The sequence below is a fragment of the Hyla sarda genome, chromosome 1 (assembly GCF_029499605.1).
Source record: "Hyla sarda isolate aHylSar1 chromosome 1, aHylSar1.hap1, whole genome shotgun sequence".
NCBI classification, from domain to species: Eukaryota; Metazoa; Chordata; class Amphibia; order Anura; family Hylidae; genus Hyla; species Hyla sarda.
Window position 1 is genome coordinate 409,254,115 of NC_079189.1, and position 22,344 is coordinate 409,276,458.

The 22,344-nt window shown below is 44.1% G+C and overlaps 1 protein-coding gene and 1 long non-coding RNA gene across 2 annotated transcripts in view; one reads left to right on the forward strand and one right to left on the reverse strand.

Moving 5' to 3' along the window:
* Positions 1–22,344, reverse strand: part of SEC14L2 (SEC14 like lipid binding 2) — a 53,422-nt gene that overhangs the window by 21,817 nt on the left and 9,261 nt on the right. Inside the window, exons 2-4 of the mRNA XM_056528660.1 lie at positions 20,069–20,150; positions 3,878–3,921; positions 801–863 (exon numbers count right to left, since the gene is read on the reverse strand). Of these exons, the coding sequence (XP_056384635.1) occupies positions 801–863; positions 3,878–3,921; positions 20,069–20,150 (189 nt within the window). The remainder of the gene's footprint in view (positions 1–800; positions 864–3,877; positions 3,922–20,068; positions 20,151–22,344) is intronic.
* The window catches only part of LOC130278985 (uncharacterized), a 47,237-nt gene continuing 29,167 nt past the window's right edge, over positions 4,275–22,344 (forward strand). The window contains exon 1 of the long non-coding RNA XR_008846005.1: positions 4,275–4,368. This is a non-coding gene — a long non-coding RNA (uncharacterized LOC130278985). The remainder of the gene's footprint in view (positions 4,369–22,344) is intronic.

A 22,344-nucleotide genomic window follows, 5' to 3' on the forward strand; every position in this document is an offset into this window, starting at 1 on the left:
CATGACAACATTTCTGGGTGCATTAACATGGGCACCTCTGCTTCTAATGCGCTCAGTTTGTCCTCATTCCACCTTCCTTGTACTCCAGAACAGAAGTATGCTTTAGGCTGCGTTCACACTTTGTTTTTGCGGGTTTTCCGCAGCGTATTTGAAAGGGGGCTCTTCTCGGCTGTCCATAGCAGATTGTCCGCAGGAAAATCCGCTGCAGTCCATACTGACTTCAATGGGGCTTGCGGCGGATTTTCCGCAGCGTAAATTCCGCCGCGGACAATCTGCTATGGACAGCCGAGAAGAGCCGCCCCTTTCAAATACACTGCGGAAAACCTGCAAAAACAAAAGAGCGTGTGAACGCACCCTTAGCCTCCTTACACATATTCTTCAAAGCAGTCATATCCATACAGTGTAGAGATTGTGCTGCCTTGGCCAAATATTGTAATATTTTTTGCAACCATGTAGGTCAGGTGGTGGGCCCCGTAGAGGTATACTGTATACTGCTGCATAAAGGATAATAGACAAATATACCATACATACCATAAATCAGGTAACATTAAAGTAATCACCTCTATGTGTCTGACAAGTTTCTTATGTTTAGGGCACGTTACAGCTAACATTTACATTGCTGAAATCAAAAGGAGCTTAACAATCTGCCTGAAGTAAATAAGTAAATCTGCATCAAGATCCGCACAGATCTCCGAGCCAGATTCTGCCTAAATATTGAGATAGAATTTGCTGGGCAAGCAAGCATAGTTTAGTTTAATCCATGCAGAATGAAGGAAAATGGAGCATGCTCTGTGACTCACTTCTGGGGGTTGCCACTTCTCCAGCGCATTGTCAGAATCCATGTGCTTCCGAAACTCCATATGCTGCAGAACAAATGTAAAAAATAATCATCAATGTGAATAGTATCAGTAATGGTAGTAACTTCATCAGAGGGGAAGATTTATCAAAACCTGCGCAAAGGAAAAGTTGCCCAGTTGCCCATAGCAACCAACCAATCAACCTTTCATTTTTCACAAGGCCTCTGCAAAATGAAAGAAGCGATCTGATTGGTTGCTATGGGCAGCTGGGCAACTTTTCCTTTGCACAGGTTTTGATAAATCTCCCCCATAATATCTTGGGACTGGGGTAAGTTATTTTTTTCTGGCGTTTTTTGGGGGAAAACTGCCACTGCAATTTTTAAGCCAAAGCCAGAAGTGGATCCAGCAGGGAGGATAAGTACAAGTCCATCCTTCATATTTCCCGGTTTTCCTGTATGGGACGCGGGTACTTACACGTCCTTGGCGCATCTGGCCCTAAACATCCTGGATGAACTCAAGTGATGGCTCGCTCAACCAATCACCAGCTAAGGCAGGACATCCCTGCAGCCCCTGATAGGCTGAGCAGGCCGTCACTTACGTACGTCCAAGAAGATGGGGAAGATGTGTAAGTAGCCAGGGCCCCGTACAGGAGATCACAGGGGTTTTATCAGTCAGACAACTTGCAATCAGACACTTATCCCCTATCCTGTAGACAAGGGATAAGTGTCTAAAAATTCAGTTCCCTGGACTACCCATTTAAGACAGTGTTTCCCAACCAGGTACCTCCAGCTGTTGCAAACCTAAAACTCCCAGTATGCTGAGAAAGCCAAAGGCTGTCTGGGCAATCTGGAAGTTGTAGTTTTGGGCATCTGGAGGCACATAGATTAGAAATCACTGCCCTAAAATATCAAATATTAAAAAATTCAGGATGTTTGGGGGGACCCCAAGTGTACTGCTAAGTAGATATTAAAAATAATAGGCCTTATGAGAGAGAAGCAAGGACAGGACAATCACTGTTCTTTTCTCTCAGTACAAAGTGCAGAGATTTGGGCAGAGTGTGGGTGCTGTCTCCTGGGTATCTGTATTCAGTAAATGCTGCATAAGCCCCTTCTCCTTTGTAAACCTTGGTATCTTGAAAATAAGAAGGGTAAGACACTTCTAAGGATCTCATGTTGCCACTTCTGGGACAATCAGGCCCAATAGTTCAGATCTGATAGGGCAGTGGTCTCCAACCTGCGGACCTCCAGATGTTGCAAAACTACAACTCCCAGCATGCCCGGACAGCCGTTGGCTGTCTGGGCATGCTGGGAGTTGTAGTTTTGCAACATCTGGAGGGGCATGCAGGGAGTTGTAGTTTTGTAACATCTGGAGGTCCGCAGGTTGAAAACCACTGTGATAGGGTATACTTTGCTTATTTCTTTTATGGTTCTCTAGAGAGTGGCTGGTACTGGGCTCCCATAGACAACTTCAGAAGAGTTTTAGGAAGAGCTCTTTAAAGGGTACCTCTCATCAAATAAACTTTTGATATATTTTAGATTAATGAATGTTGAATAACTTTCCAATAGCATGTTAATGAAAAATATGCTTCATTCTATTGTATTTTTCCCGATCAGTCCTGTCAGCAAGCATTTCTGACTCATGCTGGAGTCCTAAACACTCAGAGCTGCCAGCCTGCTTTGTTCACAGCCAAACAGGCTGTGAACAAAGCAGGCTGGCAGCTCTGAGTGTTCTCCTTTGTGAACAAAGCAGACTGGCAGCTCGTAGTGTTTAGGACTCCAGCATGAGTCTGAAATGCTTGCTGCCAGGACTGGTAGGGAGACCCCTAGTGGTCATTTCTTCAAAGTGGAAAATTAAATAGAAAGAAGCATATTTTTTTAATAACATTCAATTGTAAAGTTATTCTGCATACATTAATCTATAAGGTATGACTAAGGCCTTGCTGGCCGAAACTAGGGATCGACCGATTATCGGTATGGCCGATATTATCGGCCGATAATCACGATTTTGGGCATTATCGGTATCGGCAATTATCTTGCCGATAAGCCGATAATGCCCCGCCCCCCGCACCGCCACCCCCTCGACCCGCCGCACCGCACCGCCGACCCACCGCACCCCCCACCGTGATGCTAGGCGGTATACCGGTATGGATTTTTTCCCATACCGCTATACCGGTCGGGCCCCACCCTCCCAGTCAATAAAAAAATTAAACTTACCAGTAATGGGGGTGGTCCGGGCCATCCATCCATCGTTCCTGTAGCGTCCGGGGGCGTTCCGGGTGGAGGGTGGTCCGGGCTGTCCTTCTTCTCCCACGGTCTTCTTCTCCACTCCGGGCAGGCTCCGGCCTAGTACGCTGCATAGACGCCGCTACGCCGTGACGTCAGGTGCGTCACTGCGCACGGGCGTCACTGCGCAGCGACGTCTATGCAGCGTACTAGGCCGGAGCCTGCCCGGAGTGGAGAAGATGACCGCCGGAGAAGAAGGACAGCCCGGACCGGACCACCCTCCACCCGGAACGCCCCCGGATGCTACAGGAACGATGGATGGATGGCCCGGATCACCCTGACAGGTAAGGGGAGAGAAGCGGGTGGTGGCGGCGGCGGCCTATGGCCCCGCAAAAGAATGTATAAGTTATCGGCTATTTAACCCCCTGCGACACCGCTGCAGATCATTGATTTAAAGCGGGCGCTTTAAATCAATGATCTGCAGCGGTGTCGCAGGGGGTTAAATAGCCGATAACTTATACCGGAATATCGGTATAAGTTATCGGCTATCGGCCCTAACCTGCACCGATTATCGGTATCGGTATCGGCCCTAAAAAAACTATATCGGTCGATCCCTAGCCGAAACGCGTCACGTTACCTGAGTGTCCGATGTTTCCTATGGCAACTATGCAATAAAGCAGCTCAGTTTTATACGTGTGTGCGCTGGACATTCTTCCTTTTTTGCATTAATCTATAATATATCAAAAGTTTTTTTGATGAGAGGTACCCTTTAAAGCTTCGGAGCAAACAGTGGTGTTTTAATACAGGGTTAAAGTTTATACACGTTATCATGTTTTCCTGCAGGTATAAAGTCCTCACCTTTCGAAGCATACTCTCTGATTTCTGCAGGTTAAAGCTTCGGGCTGGGAGATGGGGCAGAGAGAAGAAGAGATTAGACAGAGATTATAGGGATATTACATTACAGACACATAATCCATAATCCTTAACCCTGCTATGACAAGAGTCCCATGCAGAAAGGCAAAAATGTATTGCAGGCTCATTTGACCATGAAAAATATTCAGTAAATAATAGCAGTCATTCATACACAACACATTAAATGACTCAGTTATTGACAGTCTTATTGTTAGCTGTATCACTCTCTCTGTCTTCAATCTACCTTGCCTGCACAGATTAAATACAATCTAAAGAAAACTTTGGAATACAGGTTTCACAAGTTTATTGTATGGCAGGGCTTGACAATTGCTGGGTGCCAGGTCGCAAGGTGACTAAGAATTTCATTGTGATGCCCAAGGTTTTGGAAGTCAGGTGATCGGGGCAGCCAATAAATAGCCTATGGAATGTAAGTGGAGGTAAGTAAAAAATTATTGTTTATTTGAAACAGGAGGGAGATGAGGAGACAGTAATGACTATGACAAACAGGAGGGAGATGAGGGGACAGTAATGACTGTGACACACAGGAGGAAGATGAGGGGACAGTAATGACGGTGACACAGAAGGGAGATGAGGGGAGAGTAATGACTGTGACACACAGGAGGGAGATAAGGGGACAGTAATGACTGTGACACACAGAAGGGAGATGAGGGGACAGTAATGACTGACACACAGGAGGGAGATGAGGGGACAGTAATGACTGTGACACACAGAAGGGAGATGAAGGGACAGTAATGACTGTGACACACAGGAGGGAGATGAGGGGACAGTAATGACTGTGACACACAGGAGGGAGATGAGGGGACAGTAATGACTGTGACACAGAAGGGAGATGAGGAGCCAGTAATGACTGTGACACACAGGAGGGAGATGAGGGGACAGTAATGACTGTGACACACAGGAGGGAGATGAGGGAACAGTAATGACTGCGACACACCGTTAGGGAGATGAGGGGACAGTAATGACTGTGACACACAGGAAGGAGATGAGGGGACAGTAATGACTGTGACACAGAAAGGAGATGAGGAGCCAGGAATGACTGTGACACACAGGAGGGAGATGAGGGGACAGTAATGACTGACACACAGAAGGGAGATGAGGGGGCAGTAATGACTGTGACAAAGGGGGGAAGATAAGGAGACACTAATGACTGTGACACACAGGAGGGAGATAAGGGGACACTAATGACTGTGACACACAGGAGGGAGATGAGGGGACAGTAATGACTGTGACACACAGAAGGGAGATGAGGGGACAGTAATGACTGTGACACACAGGAGGGAGATGAGGGGACAGTAATGACTGTGACACACAGAAGGGAGATGAGGGGACAGTAATGACTGTGACACACAGGAGGGAGATGAGGGACAGTAATGACTGTGACACAGAAGGGAGATGAGGAGCCAGCAATGACTGTGACACACAGGAGGGAGATGAGGGGACAGTAATGACTGTGACACACAGGAGGGAGATGGGGGGACAATAATGACTGACACACAGGAGGGAGATGAGGGGACAGTAATGACTGTGACACAGAAGGGAGATGAGGAGCCAGTAATGACTGTGACACACAGGAGGGAGATGAGGGGACAGTAATGACTGACACACAGAAGGGAGATGAGGGGACAGTAATGACTGACACACAGGAGGGAGATGAGGGGACAGTAATGACTGTGACAAAGAGGGGAAGATAAGGAGACACTAATGACTGTGACAAACAAGGGGGAGATAAGGGGACACAAATGACTGATCATATAACATCACATATTGTTCCACTGCATGATCTCACGTTATGTGATATGCTCCATCCTGGCTCTTAAGAAATTTGGTAGGCCCTGTTGTATGGTTGTGTTCACATGTGCCATGTTTATAGCAGTTTTAACACACTTTAAAAAAAAAAAAAAAAAAAAAAGATGTATCATTTACACCTGGCTGTGGCAGATAAAGATGGAAGGGATTACAAAAAAGCTGAGCTGGTTGTTTTACACTAATTCCATTTCTCTGATTAACATCTATTGGAATTACAGAAACTGCATGAAACAGCCCCCTCAACTGTTTTTGTAATCCCTTTTACCTCTTGACGCTGCGGCCAGGCTTGATTGGGTCAAGGGGGGCACCCATTCTAGAAATAGGTGTGGATCCCAAAAGTGGGACCCACATCTATCAGACATTTATGGCCCATCCTGTCCATGCAATAAATATCTGAGCTGGGAATACCCATGTGAAGGAAATGGGTTGTTCCATAAACCACTCATTCTGCCATACACGTAATCTAAGTGTGAACATAACTGAGAAAACAAAGTTTTAATCTGTCAGATGTTGTTTGCTTATTAGTTGCTAAATTAGTGGTCGGGGGAGAATACGGATTTTTGTTATTTGAATAGCTGATAACAAATGGCATTTTGGAAAATGATGTCACTTTTTTTTTATTTTTTTAAGTATTATGTTTTGTTTTTTTAGTAGAAATCTGTAATGTAGACTTGTGCAAACTATTTTCTATTTCTGTCTACTCTGGAATTACTTTTTTTCAGCAACATTTACAATCAATATTCTTCTACAGGGAAATAATAATGTTGTAGTAAAATCTTATTCTGGGAGATACTTAATTAACCCCTTAAGGACTCAGCCCATTTTGGCCTTAAGGACTCAGACAATTACATTTTTACGTTTTAATTTTCTCCTCCTCGCCTTCTAAAAATCATAACTCTTTTATATTTTCATCCACAGACTAGTATGGGGGCTTGTTTTTTGCGGGACCATTTGTCCTTTGTAATGACATAACTCATTATATCATAAAATGTATGGCGCAACCAAAAAACACTATTTTTGTGGGGAAATTAAAAAGAAAAACGCAATTTTGCTAATTTTGGAAGGTTTCGTTTTCACGCCGTACAATTTACGGTAAAAATTACATGTGTTCTTTATTCTGAGGGTCAATACGATTAAAATGATACCCATTATTACATACTTTTCTATTATTGTTGTGCTTAAAAAAAATCACAAACTTTTTAACCAAATTAGTATGTTTATAATCCCTTTATTTTGATGACCTCTAACTTTTTTATTTTTCCGTATAAGCGGCGGTATGAGGGCTCATTTTTTGCCACATTTGCACATAAAAAACTTTTAATACGAGGCGCATGCGCGCGGCTCACGGAGAGGAAGCAGGTGATGTGAGCTCCGCGCCACTCGTGTCTCTATAGCCTTCTTAAGCGCCGAATCTCGGCTCCATAACGCTGATCCACATACCAATCAACTTCTGAATATGCCCAGGTCGGGTAGGAGGGGAGCGCTCCGCAATTCGCAAGCTCTCTCACAGTCTATTCCTGACTTATTCCGCTCGGGGGCCCGCTCAAAGATGGCGGCGGAGCGGGATGCTTCCCCGCTCGGACTATCTGATGGGGAGGAGCCTGCTGCACCTACAGACCTCACGCCAGCGGCCATGTTTCGCAACATCAAGAAAATGTTCCACTCGGCTCTGACTAAAGCAGTGGACGACTTCACCTCTCAGCTGCAAGACCTGGGCAAGAGGGTCTCAGATAATGAAGCCAAGTTGGACGTGCTGGTTGATGCCGCTGAGGAAGACAGAAGGGACCTCGATGATCATTCGGCCCAGCTGCGGGATCTGGAGCTGAAATTGGAGGACCTCGAGAACCGCTCAAGGCGGGCTAACCTACGCATTCGTGGCCTTCCTGAACCTGATACCGATCTCACTAAAACGGTAACTTCTCTGTTTTTTGACCTTGCCCCCCAACTGGAGCCGGAGCTACTCAGGTTTGATCGCATCCACCGGGCTTTAGCCAAACCGAGGGGCCCTGACTTACCCCGGGATGTGGTCTTAAAGCTGCACTACCCCGAAGTTCGCGATGTCCTGCTGACCGCTGCCCGCAACCTAACGGTGCTTCCTGGGATGCCTCCTTCGGTGCACCTGTACTCAGATCTGGCTCCCTCCACATTGGCCCTCCGCAGGGACTTTCGTCCGGTCACTTTGGCATTGCAGCGAGAACAGATAAAATACAAATGGGGGTTCCCGTTCTCCCTGTCCTTTCAACTGAAGGGGAAATCTCACACGGTACGCTCATTACCTGATGCACAGGAGGTCCTGCTGCAGGCCCGCATACCCCTTGTGGATCTTCCATCCATGCCTCAAAGAACGAATCGTCCTACCAGAGTATGGACCCCGGCGCCACGGGCTGGACGGGATCGTCCCCTCTCCCAGGAACCACGCCAACCTGCTTGAAATCACAGTTCGGGACTCTGTTTGTGGGCTGTATCCTACCTGCCCCGTTTTGCTCCACCCGGGCCTCCATGTTACCCCTGTGGGACCCTCGATGGTACATGCGGCCCCCGGATCCCCCCTTATTTTGATATGCCTGCACATGTGTTGGACTGAGGACCTGGGGACTTCCTTGCCCCATCTGCTACACATGTTGTTTTGCCCCTGACTTCTATTGGTAAATGGTCGAGGCGACCTGGACCCTACTCATTTGGATTTTCATTGTTCACGACTGCTCGCTGTTGCTTGCCTCCGAACTGCCTGTGTTTCCCTATTGCTCATACGGGACCCCTGGCTTAGTGTACTAGGCCTGATTCCCCCTTATCTGACACGCTTGCCTGTATGCTGTGATGGATATCTGGGGACTTCTTACTGGAGCCTACAACGCCTGACCCTACCGCTGATGCCTACTATACTTTAGACTATACTGCCTGGACCTGGCCAGTCGGGCCTTTACCTTGTGTCAATAACTGCCCTTCCCTCGCCCTCTTTCTCCCCTACTTCATTACCTTTTCCTACCTCCTTCACCTATACAGGCTCTTTGTTCTCTTTTTCTCTTGCTTACCCCTTAACTCTCAGCCCTATGTTTTCTTTTTTGCCTTCTTTTCCTCCACTCTTTCCCTTCCTCCTCCTATCTTGACTTGCACTCTTTGCTTGGATCATCCATGTAATAGGCTAGACGTGAGTGGACTGATGTGCCTCATCTACCCCGGCCGGGGTGTGGGAAGTTCGATGGTTCTAGTGGTACTCTGGACCATCTTTCCCGAGTACAATTGTGTTTTTATTTGTATTGTTTTGTTTGCTTTTGTTTCTCTTGTTGTTTTAGGAGGTTCTCTATCTATGTACCTGTATTGCACTGCTGGAGATGTTCCTGGATCGGTCGTCGCCTTCTGTAATGTATATCAGGAGATGGCCCCTTCCCTTTTGGTCAACCTATTGCGCTCTTTATTCTATTGCCTATGTGTAGAGTAATTTCTCATAATGTGAGGGGCTTTAATTCCCCCTCTAAAAGAAGGATGGCGTTCTTAGCTTACACCCGACTCAGGCCTGATATAATTTGTATACAAGAATCGCATTTTACTGTGTCCAGCTACCCCAATTTTTTCCATAAATCCTATATGAGGGGGTATAGAGCGTCTTTTACTAGTAAGTGCAGGGGAGTTGCGGTCTTTTTACACAACTCCCTCCCACTCGAAGTATCCGACGCTAAATGCGATCCGGAGGGTCGCTACCTGATTATTTTGGGATCCTTGTATGGGAAGACAGTGTGTCTTATGAATACTTATGCCCCTACTGATAACCCTATTTTATTCTTTAAAGACATGTGCACCACTCTTGGGTCCCTGACGTACGAGACCTTGATCTGGACTGGCGACTTTAATTTCGTATTTAATGGCAAGTTGGACCGATCTAATACGGTTCAGTTTCGTAGGTCGGGGACCCAACAGCGCCTGCTTTCTAACCTGTTTACTACACACTCCCTAGTAGATACTTGGAGAGAACATAATGGTAATAGTAGAGGATACACTTATTATTCCCCGGTTCAGCGTCACTATACGAGAATAGACTGGATATTGGTCAATGCTGCCACGGTACCTCAACTACTTTATTCCCGACATGTCCCCATGTCGTGGTCAGACCACGATGTGGTGTTGTCGGTCTTTAACTTTATGTCCCCCCTCACACTCCCTTATAGGTGGAGATTGAATGAATCACTATTGACTATGCCACGCATTAAGACCCAACTTGAATCTGATATCACGTCTTATTTCACTCTGAACAGCTCTCCTCAATCATCCCCTCATTGGACGTGGCTGGCTCATAAGGCCTATGTGCGAGGTCGCCTGATCTCTGTGGCAACGGGTTTGAAACGTGACAGAACAAGAGTCCAAGTGGCTTTGGAAGCCAAACTTTCCAGGTTAGTTTTTGCACACCAGCAGGACCCTACCCCCTATCTCTACAGATCTATTGCGGAGACCAGGTTGCAGCTGGATGCCCTACTCTCCACAAAGGTGGAAAAGGCTTTGAGATGGACTGGAGCGACATATTATAGACAGGCGAATAAGCCTGATAGACTGTTGGCTGCTATGCTTAAAAAAACATCCTCGTTCAATCGAGTCCATAGTGTTCAATTGAAGCCTGGCCTCCGCACCTCCCACCCAGACCGTATCTATGAAACTTTCTCTGCTTTCTATACTCACCTTTACTCAGCCCCTCCTCTTCCCAACTCTTTTTCCACCTCTTTACATGCCTTTTTGTCCCCCCTGTCACTCCCTACTCTATCTGCTCTGGACCGGGAGGCACTGAATGGCCCCATCACGGCGGAGGAGGTAGAGCAAGCTATTAATCATCTCAAATTGGGCAAGTCCCCCGGCCCGGACGGATTTTCCTCTTCATACTTCAAGACATTCTCTTCCCAGCTGATCCCCCCTCTTGTCTCCTTCTTTAACTCCATAATGTCTGGTGCTACTCCCCCTTCAGAGTTTCTCGACGCTTTGATCACTGTTTTACCTAAACCCTCTAAGGACCACTCTCTCCCCTCTAACTATCGCCCTATCTCTCTTCTTAATGTTGATTCTAAGTTACTCACTTCTATCCTTGCTTCTAGACTTAACTCTTTCCTACCCTCCCTTATCCACCAAGACCAGGTGGGGTTCATTCCGGGCCGCCAAGCACCGGATAACATTAGGAAAATTCTAAATCTAATTAACTATTCTGATGTCACTCGAACTCCAATGTTAGCCCTGGCATTGGACATAGAAAAGGCCTTTGATACGGTTTCCTGGCCGTACTTATTTCAGGTGTTATCTAAATTTGGCATCTCTGGTTCCTTTGTTCGCACATTGCAGAGCATTTACTCGACCCCGACAGCCTATCTTAAACTACCCTCTACGTCACCCTCCCCTATCTCTATAGGCCGAGGTACCCGACAGGGATGCCCCCTTTCGCCAGCGCTCTTTGCGCTGGTGATGGAACCCCTAGCAGTCGCTATTAGGGATAATCTTGACATTAAGGGGCTTACAGTGGGTACAACCGAATACAAAACTAACCTATTTGCTGATGATCTCTTATTGACGCTGACAAGTCCCCAGATTTCCCTTCCTAATTTGACCTCGCTTTTGGATAAGTTTGCTGGGTTGTCGGGATTGAAAGTGAATGTGGCTAAGTCAGAGGTTATGTTCTGCAATGTTCCACCTGAGATGCGTCATTTGATTTCCCTGAATTTTGGGTTCCATGACTCTTCACGGGGCTTGTCTTATCTGGGGGTTACTCTTACTACATCCCTCAAATCCCTATATGTTGCTAATTACCCCCCACTCTTTCGCTCTATTAGGGGGGACTTAAATAGATGGTCGTTCCCTCATATTTCTTGGGTGGGCCGCATAAATGTTTTTAAGATGGTTATTCTGCCCCGTATCCTTTATCTGTTTCGTTCCCTCCCCATCCCGGTAGTGAAGAAGGACGTGTGCTCTCTCCAACGTGCCCTATTCCATTACATCTGGAATGGCCGTCGCCCCCGGATTAATAGGACAACTATGCATTATCATAAAAGAATGGGTGGACTTTCTGTTCCATGTCTGATGAAATACTATTATGCAGCCAGATTGGCCCAACTTGCCCTTACACATGCAGTACGGGGTGCTCCTGGGTGGGTGGCTCTGGAGGAATCTCTAGTCTGTCCCTATTCTATCTCAGCTTTGATGTGGTCCTCTTGTCCTGTTGCAACCCTTCTCCCCTCTACAGCGCAAATTACTTTATTCTCTCTGTCTCTTTGGCGCTTGGTCCGCTTTAAATTTTCTTTACAATCCTCGGTCCCTCCCCTCCTTCCCTTTCTTTCTAATCCCACTTTTCAGCCTGGCATTTCTACCGCTCCCTTTTCATGGTGGCACACTGCTAAATTGACTAGACTATATGACCTGCTGGTGGGCAAACAACTGATTACTCTGGCACAGCTATATTCTATACATCACCTCCCCCCTGGGGAGCACTTTCGTGCTCTACAGGTTCTATCATACTACTCCTCTCTGGGCACTCGAGGCTTTAGGGTGGATACCACCTTTTACGAAGCGGCCTTGCTATACAGCCCTACACTGCCTGGCTTGCTTTCTAGAATTTATGCACATTTGAATGCCCCTCCCGCAGACACCAAATTACGCTTCATGAAGGATTGGGAGCGTGACCTGAATGTGACCCTCACATTGCCCCAGTGGCACGCATGCTGTACGGCTGTCAGCAGGGGCAGCTGGCAGGTCTCCTTAATGGAGACTTCAATCAAGATTCTGCATAGAGTCTATATGGTTCCCTCCAGACTGCATTCAATTTATCCCTCGGTCTCTCCCCTGTGCTTTAGGGGGTGTCGAGCTGTTGGTTCTATGCACCATATTTGGTGGAGCTGCCCACAGGCAGTGCGGTTATGGAGGCAGATCCATGTAGTCTTGAAGAACCTGTTTGGTGTTCGCATGCCCTGTTCCCCTTCCTTTTGTCTCTTAAGTAATAAACCTAGCTGGATGCCGTTCCGTACATTTCGGATGGCTCAGTTCATTCTTATGGCCACCAGGATACATATAGCTGCACAATGGAAATCCCCATCCTTGTCTTTTCATAAGGTTATTGACAAGGTCAACTACATCATGCTGTGTGAAAAGTTATCAGCCATACGTGAGAGTAGGGTAGAATGTTTTGATAAGTTGTGGGAGGCATGGCTGCTTTCTCCTTATTGTCCTTCTATGCAAACATGCCTCTCTCTTTATTGAGTGGGGGTGGGTGATGGCCTCCATGTTTTACGCTAGATTGGGGTTCCCTCTGTGGCGACGACCGGTCCAACCAATATTATTCTTATCTGTTTTCCTCCTATGTATGCATTATGGTTCCAGTGCAATTATTATTGTAAACTGATCAGATGTCTCCTCCTAGTTATGTGTTGTAACTGTTTTATTTGTTACCATGTACCACAACGCCCATATGGGCATCCATACCTACCATTTACATTCTGTATATTGCTATCAGCTCTCTTCAATAAACGACTCATGGTTTGACTGTTAAAAAACTTTTAATACATTTTTTATAATTTTTTTTTTAATAAAATGTATGAAAAAAGTAGCAATTTTGGACTTTTTTTTTTTTTTACGTTCACGCCGTTCACCGTACGGGATCATTAACATTTTATTTTAATAGTTTGAACATTTACGCACGCGGCGATACCAAATATGTCTATTAAATTTATTTTTTACGCTTTTTGGGGGTAAAATAGGAAAAAACGGACGTTTAACTTTTTTATTGGGGGAGGGGATTTTTCACTTTTTTTTTACTTTTAAATTTTTTTCAAATTTTTTTTTACACTTGAATAGTCCCCATAGGGAACTATTCATAGCAATACCATGATTGCTAATACTGATCTGTTCTATGTATAGGACATAGAACAGATCAGTGTTATCGGCCATCTTCTGCTCTGGTCTGCTCGATCTCAGACCAGAGCAGAAGACGCCGGTAGCCGGAAGGAGGAAGGTGAGGGGACCTCCGTGCGGCGTTCTGAATGATCGGATCTCCGCAGCAGCGCTGCGGGCGATCCGATCATTCATTGAAATCGCGCACTGCCGCAGATGACGGGATCTGTATTGATCCCGGCACCTGAGGGGTTAATGACGGACGCCCGCGAGATCGCGGGCGTCGGCCATTGCTGGCGGGTCCCTGGCTGCGATCAGCAGCCAGGATCAGCCGCGCATGACACGGGCATCGCTCCGATGCCCGCGGTTATGCACAGGACGTAAATGTACGTCTTGGTGCGTTAAGTACCACCGCACCAGGACGTACATTTACGTCCTGCGTCCTTAAGGGGTTAATTAAAAAAATATGTAAATTATTTCATTAAAAAAATCTTAATCCTTCCAGTACTTATCAGCTGCTGTATTTGAGTGGTTCTTTTCTGTCTAACTGCTCTCTGATAACACCTGTCTCGGGAGCTGTCCAGAGTAGGAGTGAATCCCCATAGTAAACCTTTAATGCTCCGGACAGTTCCTGAGACAAGCAGAGGTGTCAGCAGAGAGCACTGTTGTCAGACAGAAAAGAACAACTCAATTTCAGCAGCTGATAACTATTGGAAGGATTAAGATTTTTTAATAGAAGTGATTTACAAATCTGTTTAACTTTCTGGAGCCTGTTGATCTAAAAAAAAAAAATAAACAATAAGTTTTTTCTCCTGGAATACCCCTTTAAATTGATTTGGCCAACTTTGTGTGTCCTAGTAATGGCAGTAGTGCCAGCTGAAAGTGCTGGAAACAGAGTCATTGTTTTTTTTTCTGCAAACATTAACTGTTGACTATTCCTAGGGATTGTCTCCATTTTTAAACATCTGTTTCTAGAAGAGCAGGTCATTCCCGGGCCCCTGTGTTTTTAACACTGCGTTGGTTGTATCTATTTTTATATGTGCATTAAAGAACTGATTCATAGTCTTGTCAGTGTAGATTCCATCAATTTCCCCTATACCATAAAAAAAGTTTTGAGTTATTTTCGAGTTATAGTTTATTTTGGTTACTTATTTAATGCTGACATATAGTGCATTCGGAAAGTTTTCAGACCCTTTCACATTTTGTTATGACTTGACCTTATACTGAAATTAAACAAGAAAACAAGTTTTCACCATCATTCTGTACTCAATATTAAGCTCTGGGGGACATTATATGGAAAGACACTCCTGTCTGTATAAGGTCTTACAGCCAACAATGCATATCAGAGCAAAAACCAAGTCATGAGGTGGAAAATACTGCATGTAGAGCTCGGAGACATCATTGTGTGAAGGCACAGATCTGGAGAAGGGTACAAAAAAAGTTCTGCTGCACTGAAAGTTCACAAAAGCACAGTGGCCTCCATAATTCTTACATGGAAAAAGTTTGGGACAACCAGGACTCTTCCTGGAGCTGGCTGCCACTAAATAATTAGGGGAGAAGGACTTTGGTATGAAAGGTGAACAAGAACCCAATGGTCACTGTGGCTAAGCTCCAAGGATGCTGTGTGCAGAAACTTCCAGAAGGTCAACCATCACTGCAGCACTACACCAATATGGGGTTTGTGTCCAAAATGAAGACATGAAAGCCTGACTGGAGTTTGCATAAAAACATCTTAAGGACACTTAGACTGTGAGAAACGAGATTCTCTGGTATGATTAAACCAAATTTGAACTTTCTAGCCTTAAAGGGGTCTTCCGGTGGAAAACTTTTTTATTTAAATAAACTGGTGCCAGAAAGTAGCAGATTTGTAAATTACTTCTATTAAAACATCTTAATCCTTCCAGTACTTCTTAGCTGCTGAATAATATTGAGGAAATTCTTTTCTTTTTGGAACACAGGGCTCTCTGCTGACATCACGAGCACAGTGCTCTCTGCTGACATCTCTGTCCATTTTAGGAACTGTCCAGAGCAGCATATGTTTGCTATGGGGATTTTCTCCTACGCTAGACAATTCTTAAAATGGACAGAGATGTCAGCAGAGAGCTCTGTGTTCCAAAAAGAAAAGAATTTCCTCTGTAGTATTCAGCAGCTAATAAGAACTGGAAGGATTAAGAATTTTTAATAGAAGTAATTTACTAATCTGTTTAACTTTAACCAGTTGATTTAAAAAAAATTAAAAAAAATAAAGTTTTCCACGGGAGTATCCCTTTAACCCCTTCACGACCATGGACATAAATGTACGTCCTGACTTGGCGGGACTTCCCGCACCAGGACGTACATTTACGTCCTGTGTATGACCGCGAGCATCGGAACGGTGCTCGCGTCATACACGGCAGGTTCCGGCTGCTAGCAGCAGCCTGGGACCCGGCCGTAATGGCCGACATCTGCGATCACGCGGATGTCCGCCATTAATCCCTCAGATGCCGTGATCAATACAGATCACGGCATCTGCGGCATTGCGGTACTTAGATTGGATGATCGGATCGCCCGCAGCGCTGCCGCGGCGATCCGATCATCCAGCATGGCGGCCGGAGGTCCCCTCACCTGGCTCCGGCTGTCTCCCAGGGTCTTCTGCTCTGGTCTGCGATCGAGCAGACCAGAGCAGAAGATCACCGATAATACTGAGCAGTGCTGTGTCCTATGCATAGCACTGCACAGTATTAGCAATCAAAGGATTGCTAACGACAGTCCTCTATGGGGACATAAAAAGTGTAAAAAAAGTTGAAAAATGTAAAAATAAAAAGTGAAAATTGTCAGTTTTTCCCATTTTACCCCCAAAAAGCGTAAAATATTTTTTTAATAAACATATTTACTATCGCCGCATGCGTAAATGTCCGAACTATTAAAATATAATGTTAATGATCCTGTACGGTTAATGGCGTAAACGTAAAAAATAAAAAAAGTACAAAAATGCTGCTTTTTTGTTACATTTTATTAAAAAAATAAATAATAAAAAATTATTTAAAAGTTTTATATATGCAAATGTGGTATCTTAAAAAAGTACAGATGACGGTGCAAAAAATTAGCCCTCATACCGCCCTATATACTAAAAAATGAAAAAGTTATAGGTGGTCAAAATAGGGCGATTTTAGATTACTGATTTTGTACAAAAAGTTTTAGATTTTTTTTAAGCGGTACAAAAATATAAAAGTATCTAGTAATGGGTATCCTTTTAATTGTATTGACCCACAGAATAAAGAACACGTCATTTTTACCCTAAAGTGTATAGAGTGAAAACCAAACCCTCCAAAATGTGCAAAATTTTGGTTTTCATAAAAATTTCCTCCCTAAAAAATTTTTTGGGGGGGGTTCGCCGTACATTTTATGGTAAAATGAGAGGTTTCATTACAAAGTACAATTGGTCACGCAATAAACAAGCCCTTATATGGGTCTGTAGATGGAAATATAAAAACGTTATGGATTTTAGAAGGCGAGGAGGAAAAAACGAAAACGCAAAAATAAAATTGGCCTGGTCCTTAAGGTGAAAATGGGCTTGGTCATTAAGGAGTCAATTCTATGCATCATGTCTGAAGGAAACCAGGCACTGCTCATCCCCTGTTCTATTCCATTTTTACATTGAAGCATGTCATCAGGGAGACTGGTCAGGTAGAGGAAAAACTGCATAAAGTACAGAGATAGTCTTAATGGAAGCCTGATCCAGAGTGCTCTGGACCCCAAACTGGGCTTAAGGCTTACCTTCTAACAAGCAATGACCCTAAGCACACAGCCAAGACAACACAGGAGTGTCTTAGGGACTACGCTGAATGTCCTTGAGTGGTCCAGCCAGAGCCCAACCAAATTCAAACTGACTGTCCTCATCCAACCTGACAGAGCTAAGAGGATCTGCAGAGAATCCCCACATCCAGGTGTGCAGTCCTTTTGGCATCTTTCCCAATAAGAATACCCAATGCAGATGTCAATGCAATATTTTAGACTTTCCTTCTCAATAAATTAGCAAAAGCATTCTGTTTTCACTTTGTCATTATGAGGTATTGAGTTTTTTTTTTATTTTGGAACCAGGTTGCAACATAACAAAAGTAGAAAAAAAAAAGCCACTGTATGGATGCTGGTGTGTTGATGTGTGTTAAAGGAGTACTCCGGCGCGCACTTTTTTCATTTTATCCCATCCGGGCTCCAAAATAAAAGAAAACACACTTTCTTTTACCTGCCAACGAGCCCCCGGAGCTCCAGTACAGGTGTTCGTCCCCGGGCTGTATTCTTCTTACTTCCTGTTAGCCCAGCACGTCACACGGAGCTTCAGCCTATCACCAGCCGCAGCCATGTCCCGCCTCGGCCAGTGATAGGCTGAAGCTCCATGTGACGTGGCGGGCTAACAGGAAGTAAGAAGAATACAGCCCGGGGACCGAACACCTGTACCGGAGTGTACCGGAGCTCCGGGGGCTCGTTGGCAGGTAAGAGAAAGTGTGTTTTCTTTTATTTTGGAGCCCGGATGGGATAAAATGAAAAAAGTGCGTGCCGGAGTACTCCTTTAAAGTAAACTAGTACAAGGGGAAACTCCCAGTGAGAATATATGCATTCCATAGAGATGTTGTCCTTTGACTGATTTGAAACTGAACCTCAGAATTGGAAGGCAACATTACTACCTACTGTACCATGGTTAGTAGTAGTACTGAATGAAACACAATTTTTCCAGTGCTTGTAAGTCTCACCACTCAGCTTTCCAAGAACCCAGAATAGGTTATATAAAAAAAAAAAAAAAATCTTCAAAAAGGAAGACATTAAATTATATAAAGGTTATCCATTACCTGTGGAAAGTTCATTAACCACTGGTATATGCATTGCAATGCCGTAAAGAGTTGTCACTCAGCATCAGTTCCCTGTGTAGGTGTCCAACATTTGGTAACCAGACACAGCTAAATAAACTCTTAAACATTTCACACAATATTTTTTGCCGGCTAATGTTTGAGACCATACCTATGATCATTTCGGACAGTTCACTAAACATTACTCAAAACATTTACTAGGAACCCCCAAGGCAACTGTGTTGCAAAATTAAATGATCTACTACATTATCTTTATTCTGTAGGTCCATACGGTTAAAATGATACCCTACTTATATAGGTTGGATATTGTCGCACTTTTGGAAAAAATCATAACTACATGCAGGAAAATGTATACGTTTAAAACTGTCCTCTTCTGACCCCTATAACTTTTTTATTTTTCGGCATACAGGGTGGTTTGAGGGCAAATTTTTTGCACCATGATCTTAGGTTTTAATCGGTACCATTTTTGTTTTGATCAGACTTTTTTTCCGATTTTTATTCCTTTTTTTTATGGTATGAAAAGTGACCAAAAATACGCTATTTTGGACTTTGCAATTTCTTTGCGCGTACCCCATTAACAGTGCGGTTTAATTTTCAATATATTTTTATAGTTCGGACATTTACGCACATGGCGATACCAGATATGTTTATTTTTATTATGTTTATATATTTTTTATATGGAATTTGGGAAAAGGGGGGTGATTTAAACTTTTAATAAGGAAGGGGTTAATGTGTGTGTTTTTAAAGGGGTTATCCAGGAAAAAAACATTTTTTATATATCAACTGGCTCCAGAAAGTTAAACAGATTTGTAAATTACGTCTATTTAAAAAATCTTAATTCTTTCAGTACGTATGAGCTGCTGAAGTTGAGTTGTTCTTTTCTGTCTAAATGCTCTCTGATGACACCTGTCTCAGGAACTGCCCAGTTTAGAAGCAAATCCCCATAGCAAACCTCTTCTACTCTGTGCAGTTCCCGAGACAAGCAGAGGTGTCAGAAGAGAGCACTGTTGCCAGACAGAAAACAACTCAACTTCAGCAGCTGATAATTATTGAAAGGATTAAGATTTTTTAATAGAAGTAATTTACATATCTGTTTAACTTTCTGGAGCCAGTTGATATATAAAAAAAAGTTTTTTCCTGGAATACCCCTTTAACCCGATAACGACCATGGACGTTTATGCTCATCCATGTGCCGTTAACAGGTTAATCATAATCTTATTTTTAGTGACTCTTATCTTCCGAAACAAGGTTTCAAGTCTGCTAATAAAGTATAATGATAACCATAGTACAGCCGTTTCCATAGAAATGGCTAGTTACTGGCAAAGCCTCAGTTATCAATAATAGGTGTTTTTAAGTATTGGGGTCTGCCATATCTACTGTAAGGTCACCAATCTGATATCACAGCCGCTATATTTTCCACAATCAAAGTAGAAGGTCCAGCAATAACTGATAGTGAAGTGCCAGCTTGTCTATCATATGGAGAGCCGAATCAGCTTTACCGGATTGTCTATCATTATCCAGGGGGTAAAGGGCTTTAATGATAATAGATCTGTAGACTCTGCTTTCTTATCACATTATTGGTATTGCCCTATTAACTGTTTCATAACTCTCTTACCTCGGAGCCAGCGCAGCAGAAAGTAGTCATCTTGACTGTATGGAGGGAGTTGGGGCAAGATGTCTTTTACGTTTTCACGGAACTGTGGAGAAGTAAAAAGGAGTTTAAATACTTGCGACTGTAATGATCTGCTGGGATGTATATTGAATACAGTATTGACTAAAATATATCATCAAGTAATCCTGGCTGACGACCTGAAATAGCGGATCAGTGCAATCAAACAGCTTGGATTTTTACCTGTCTGGTCCTATGTTTTCCTATATATTAGAAGTGCCTATTATAAAAAGAAAACGCCAATTAGGCTTGGCAATATGGATATTTTTATTTTTCTACCAAAGCAGCTGTATAAAGGCTTCTTTTTCTGCATGGTGAGCTGTAATTTCCATTTTTACCATTTTGGAGTACACTTGATTTTTTGTTCACTTTTTACTCCGTTTTTTTTTTTTTGCAAGACGGGATAAGCAGACACCATGGCATCTATCTAAGTGGTTAGTCTTGTCATTAAATAGGCACCTCGGCAATGGAATATCAATTGAGTGCCATGGCCGGTGAAGCCTAACAAAGAACCCCATTAGAGATGAGCGAACTTACAGTAAATTAAATTCGTCACAAACTTCACGGCTCGGCAGTTGATGACTTTTCCTGCATAAATTAGTTCAGCGTTCAGGGGCTCCCGTGGGCTGGAAAAGGTGGATACAGTCCTAGGAGACTCTTTCCTAGGACTGTATCCACCTTTTCAAGCCCACCGGAGCACCTGAAAGCTGAACTAATTTATGCAGGATAAGTCATCAACTGCCGAGCGGAGAAGTTTGTGACGAATCGAATTTACTGTAAGTTCGCTCATCTCTAAACCCCATGTCTGTCATGGATATGAGTCTATTAGACCCTGGAAATAAATACACATATATGATCATCCAAACCTTGCCTAAACAGGTAGGCACCGGCCTAGAGCACTCAGGAGAGGAGGGCGCCGCTCAGGAATCCAGAACTCATGTCCTGGATGCCCTGGGTAAGTGCTCGTTTAAAACTTTTTGTGCGCCTTTAAGACGCATACAGAGTTCAAAGAACGCTACTGTACAGGATGGAGCCTGTCCCGTCACTGCAGACTGGGCTTCCTGTGCCCGCAGCATCATATATTTCCGACAGAAACACTCTATTCCGAAACGGTCACAGGGGTGGGCGTCCTGTACTTTTTCCAGACTGCTGTGTGTGTATTATTTGTGTAGAGGCTTTTTGATAAGTAGGGCACTTGCATTTTCTTTGGTTCAACCGTTCCTTTTAGCATAATACCCGGTTGCAATTTTTGCATATACAGTGATCCCTCAACTTACAATGGCCTCAACATACAATAGTCTTTTCTGGACCATTGTAAGTTGAAACCAGACTCAATATACAATGTTATGGACAGTCCAGATCTGTGAAACGTGTCAATGGCCGGAAGAACCGACCAATCAGAATGGACATTCACTGGTAAAACCCCTGTATTACTGAAGTGCATGCACTGACTGATGTCTGGTAGCGCCCCCTACAGTACAGAGAGGTATTACATGTTCTGTACTCTTTACCTATTCCAGGATTAGCTGCTCATTTGGAAACCAGGTGATGGCAGCTCCATGATACTTTTTTAGGACACTGTGTACTGTACAGGACCCTGAAGAAGCTCCTGTCCTCTACATAGACCAGCATTTCCGTACCAGGGTGCCTCCAGCTGTTGCAAAACTATAACTCCCAGCATGCCCGGACAGCCAAAGGCTGTCCGGGCATGCTGGGAGTTGTAGTTTTGCAACAACTGGAGGCACCCTGGTTGGGAAAAACTGACATAGACAGTGATTACAGCTCCCAGCAGATCTTTCTTACTTTATATGTAAGGATTTGCTTTATCTATATTAGTTATCTACTTATTTTTCTTTAATTCTCACTTTTTCCTATTTTTGGATGACATTTTGGGGGCTTCAGAACCAATTACCAGGTTTCCATAGAGTTATGGTCTCAACATACAATGGTTTCAACATACAATGGTCATCCTGGAACCAATTGATATTGTAACTTGAGGGAACAGTGTACTTGCACATTATTTGCGTTTACATATTCATATGCTTATTTTAACATTATTGTTTGAGTCTGAGCATCTGGTATAGCCTCTATTTTCAGTTGCCATTCTTTCATTGTTTGTTGTATATGTCATCTGGTAGGTGGGGGTTTGTTTCCAAATGTAATGATACCTGCTACTTTAGTCATGCAAGTGTCCTGAAGGTGGGCTCTTCTCCTTAGGTACC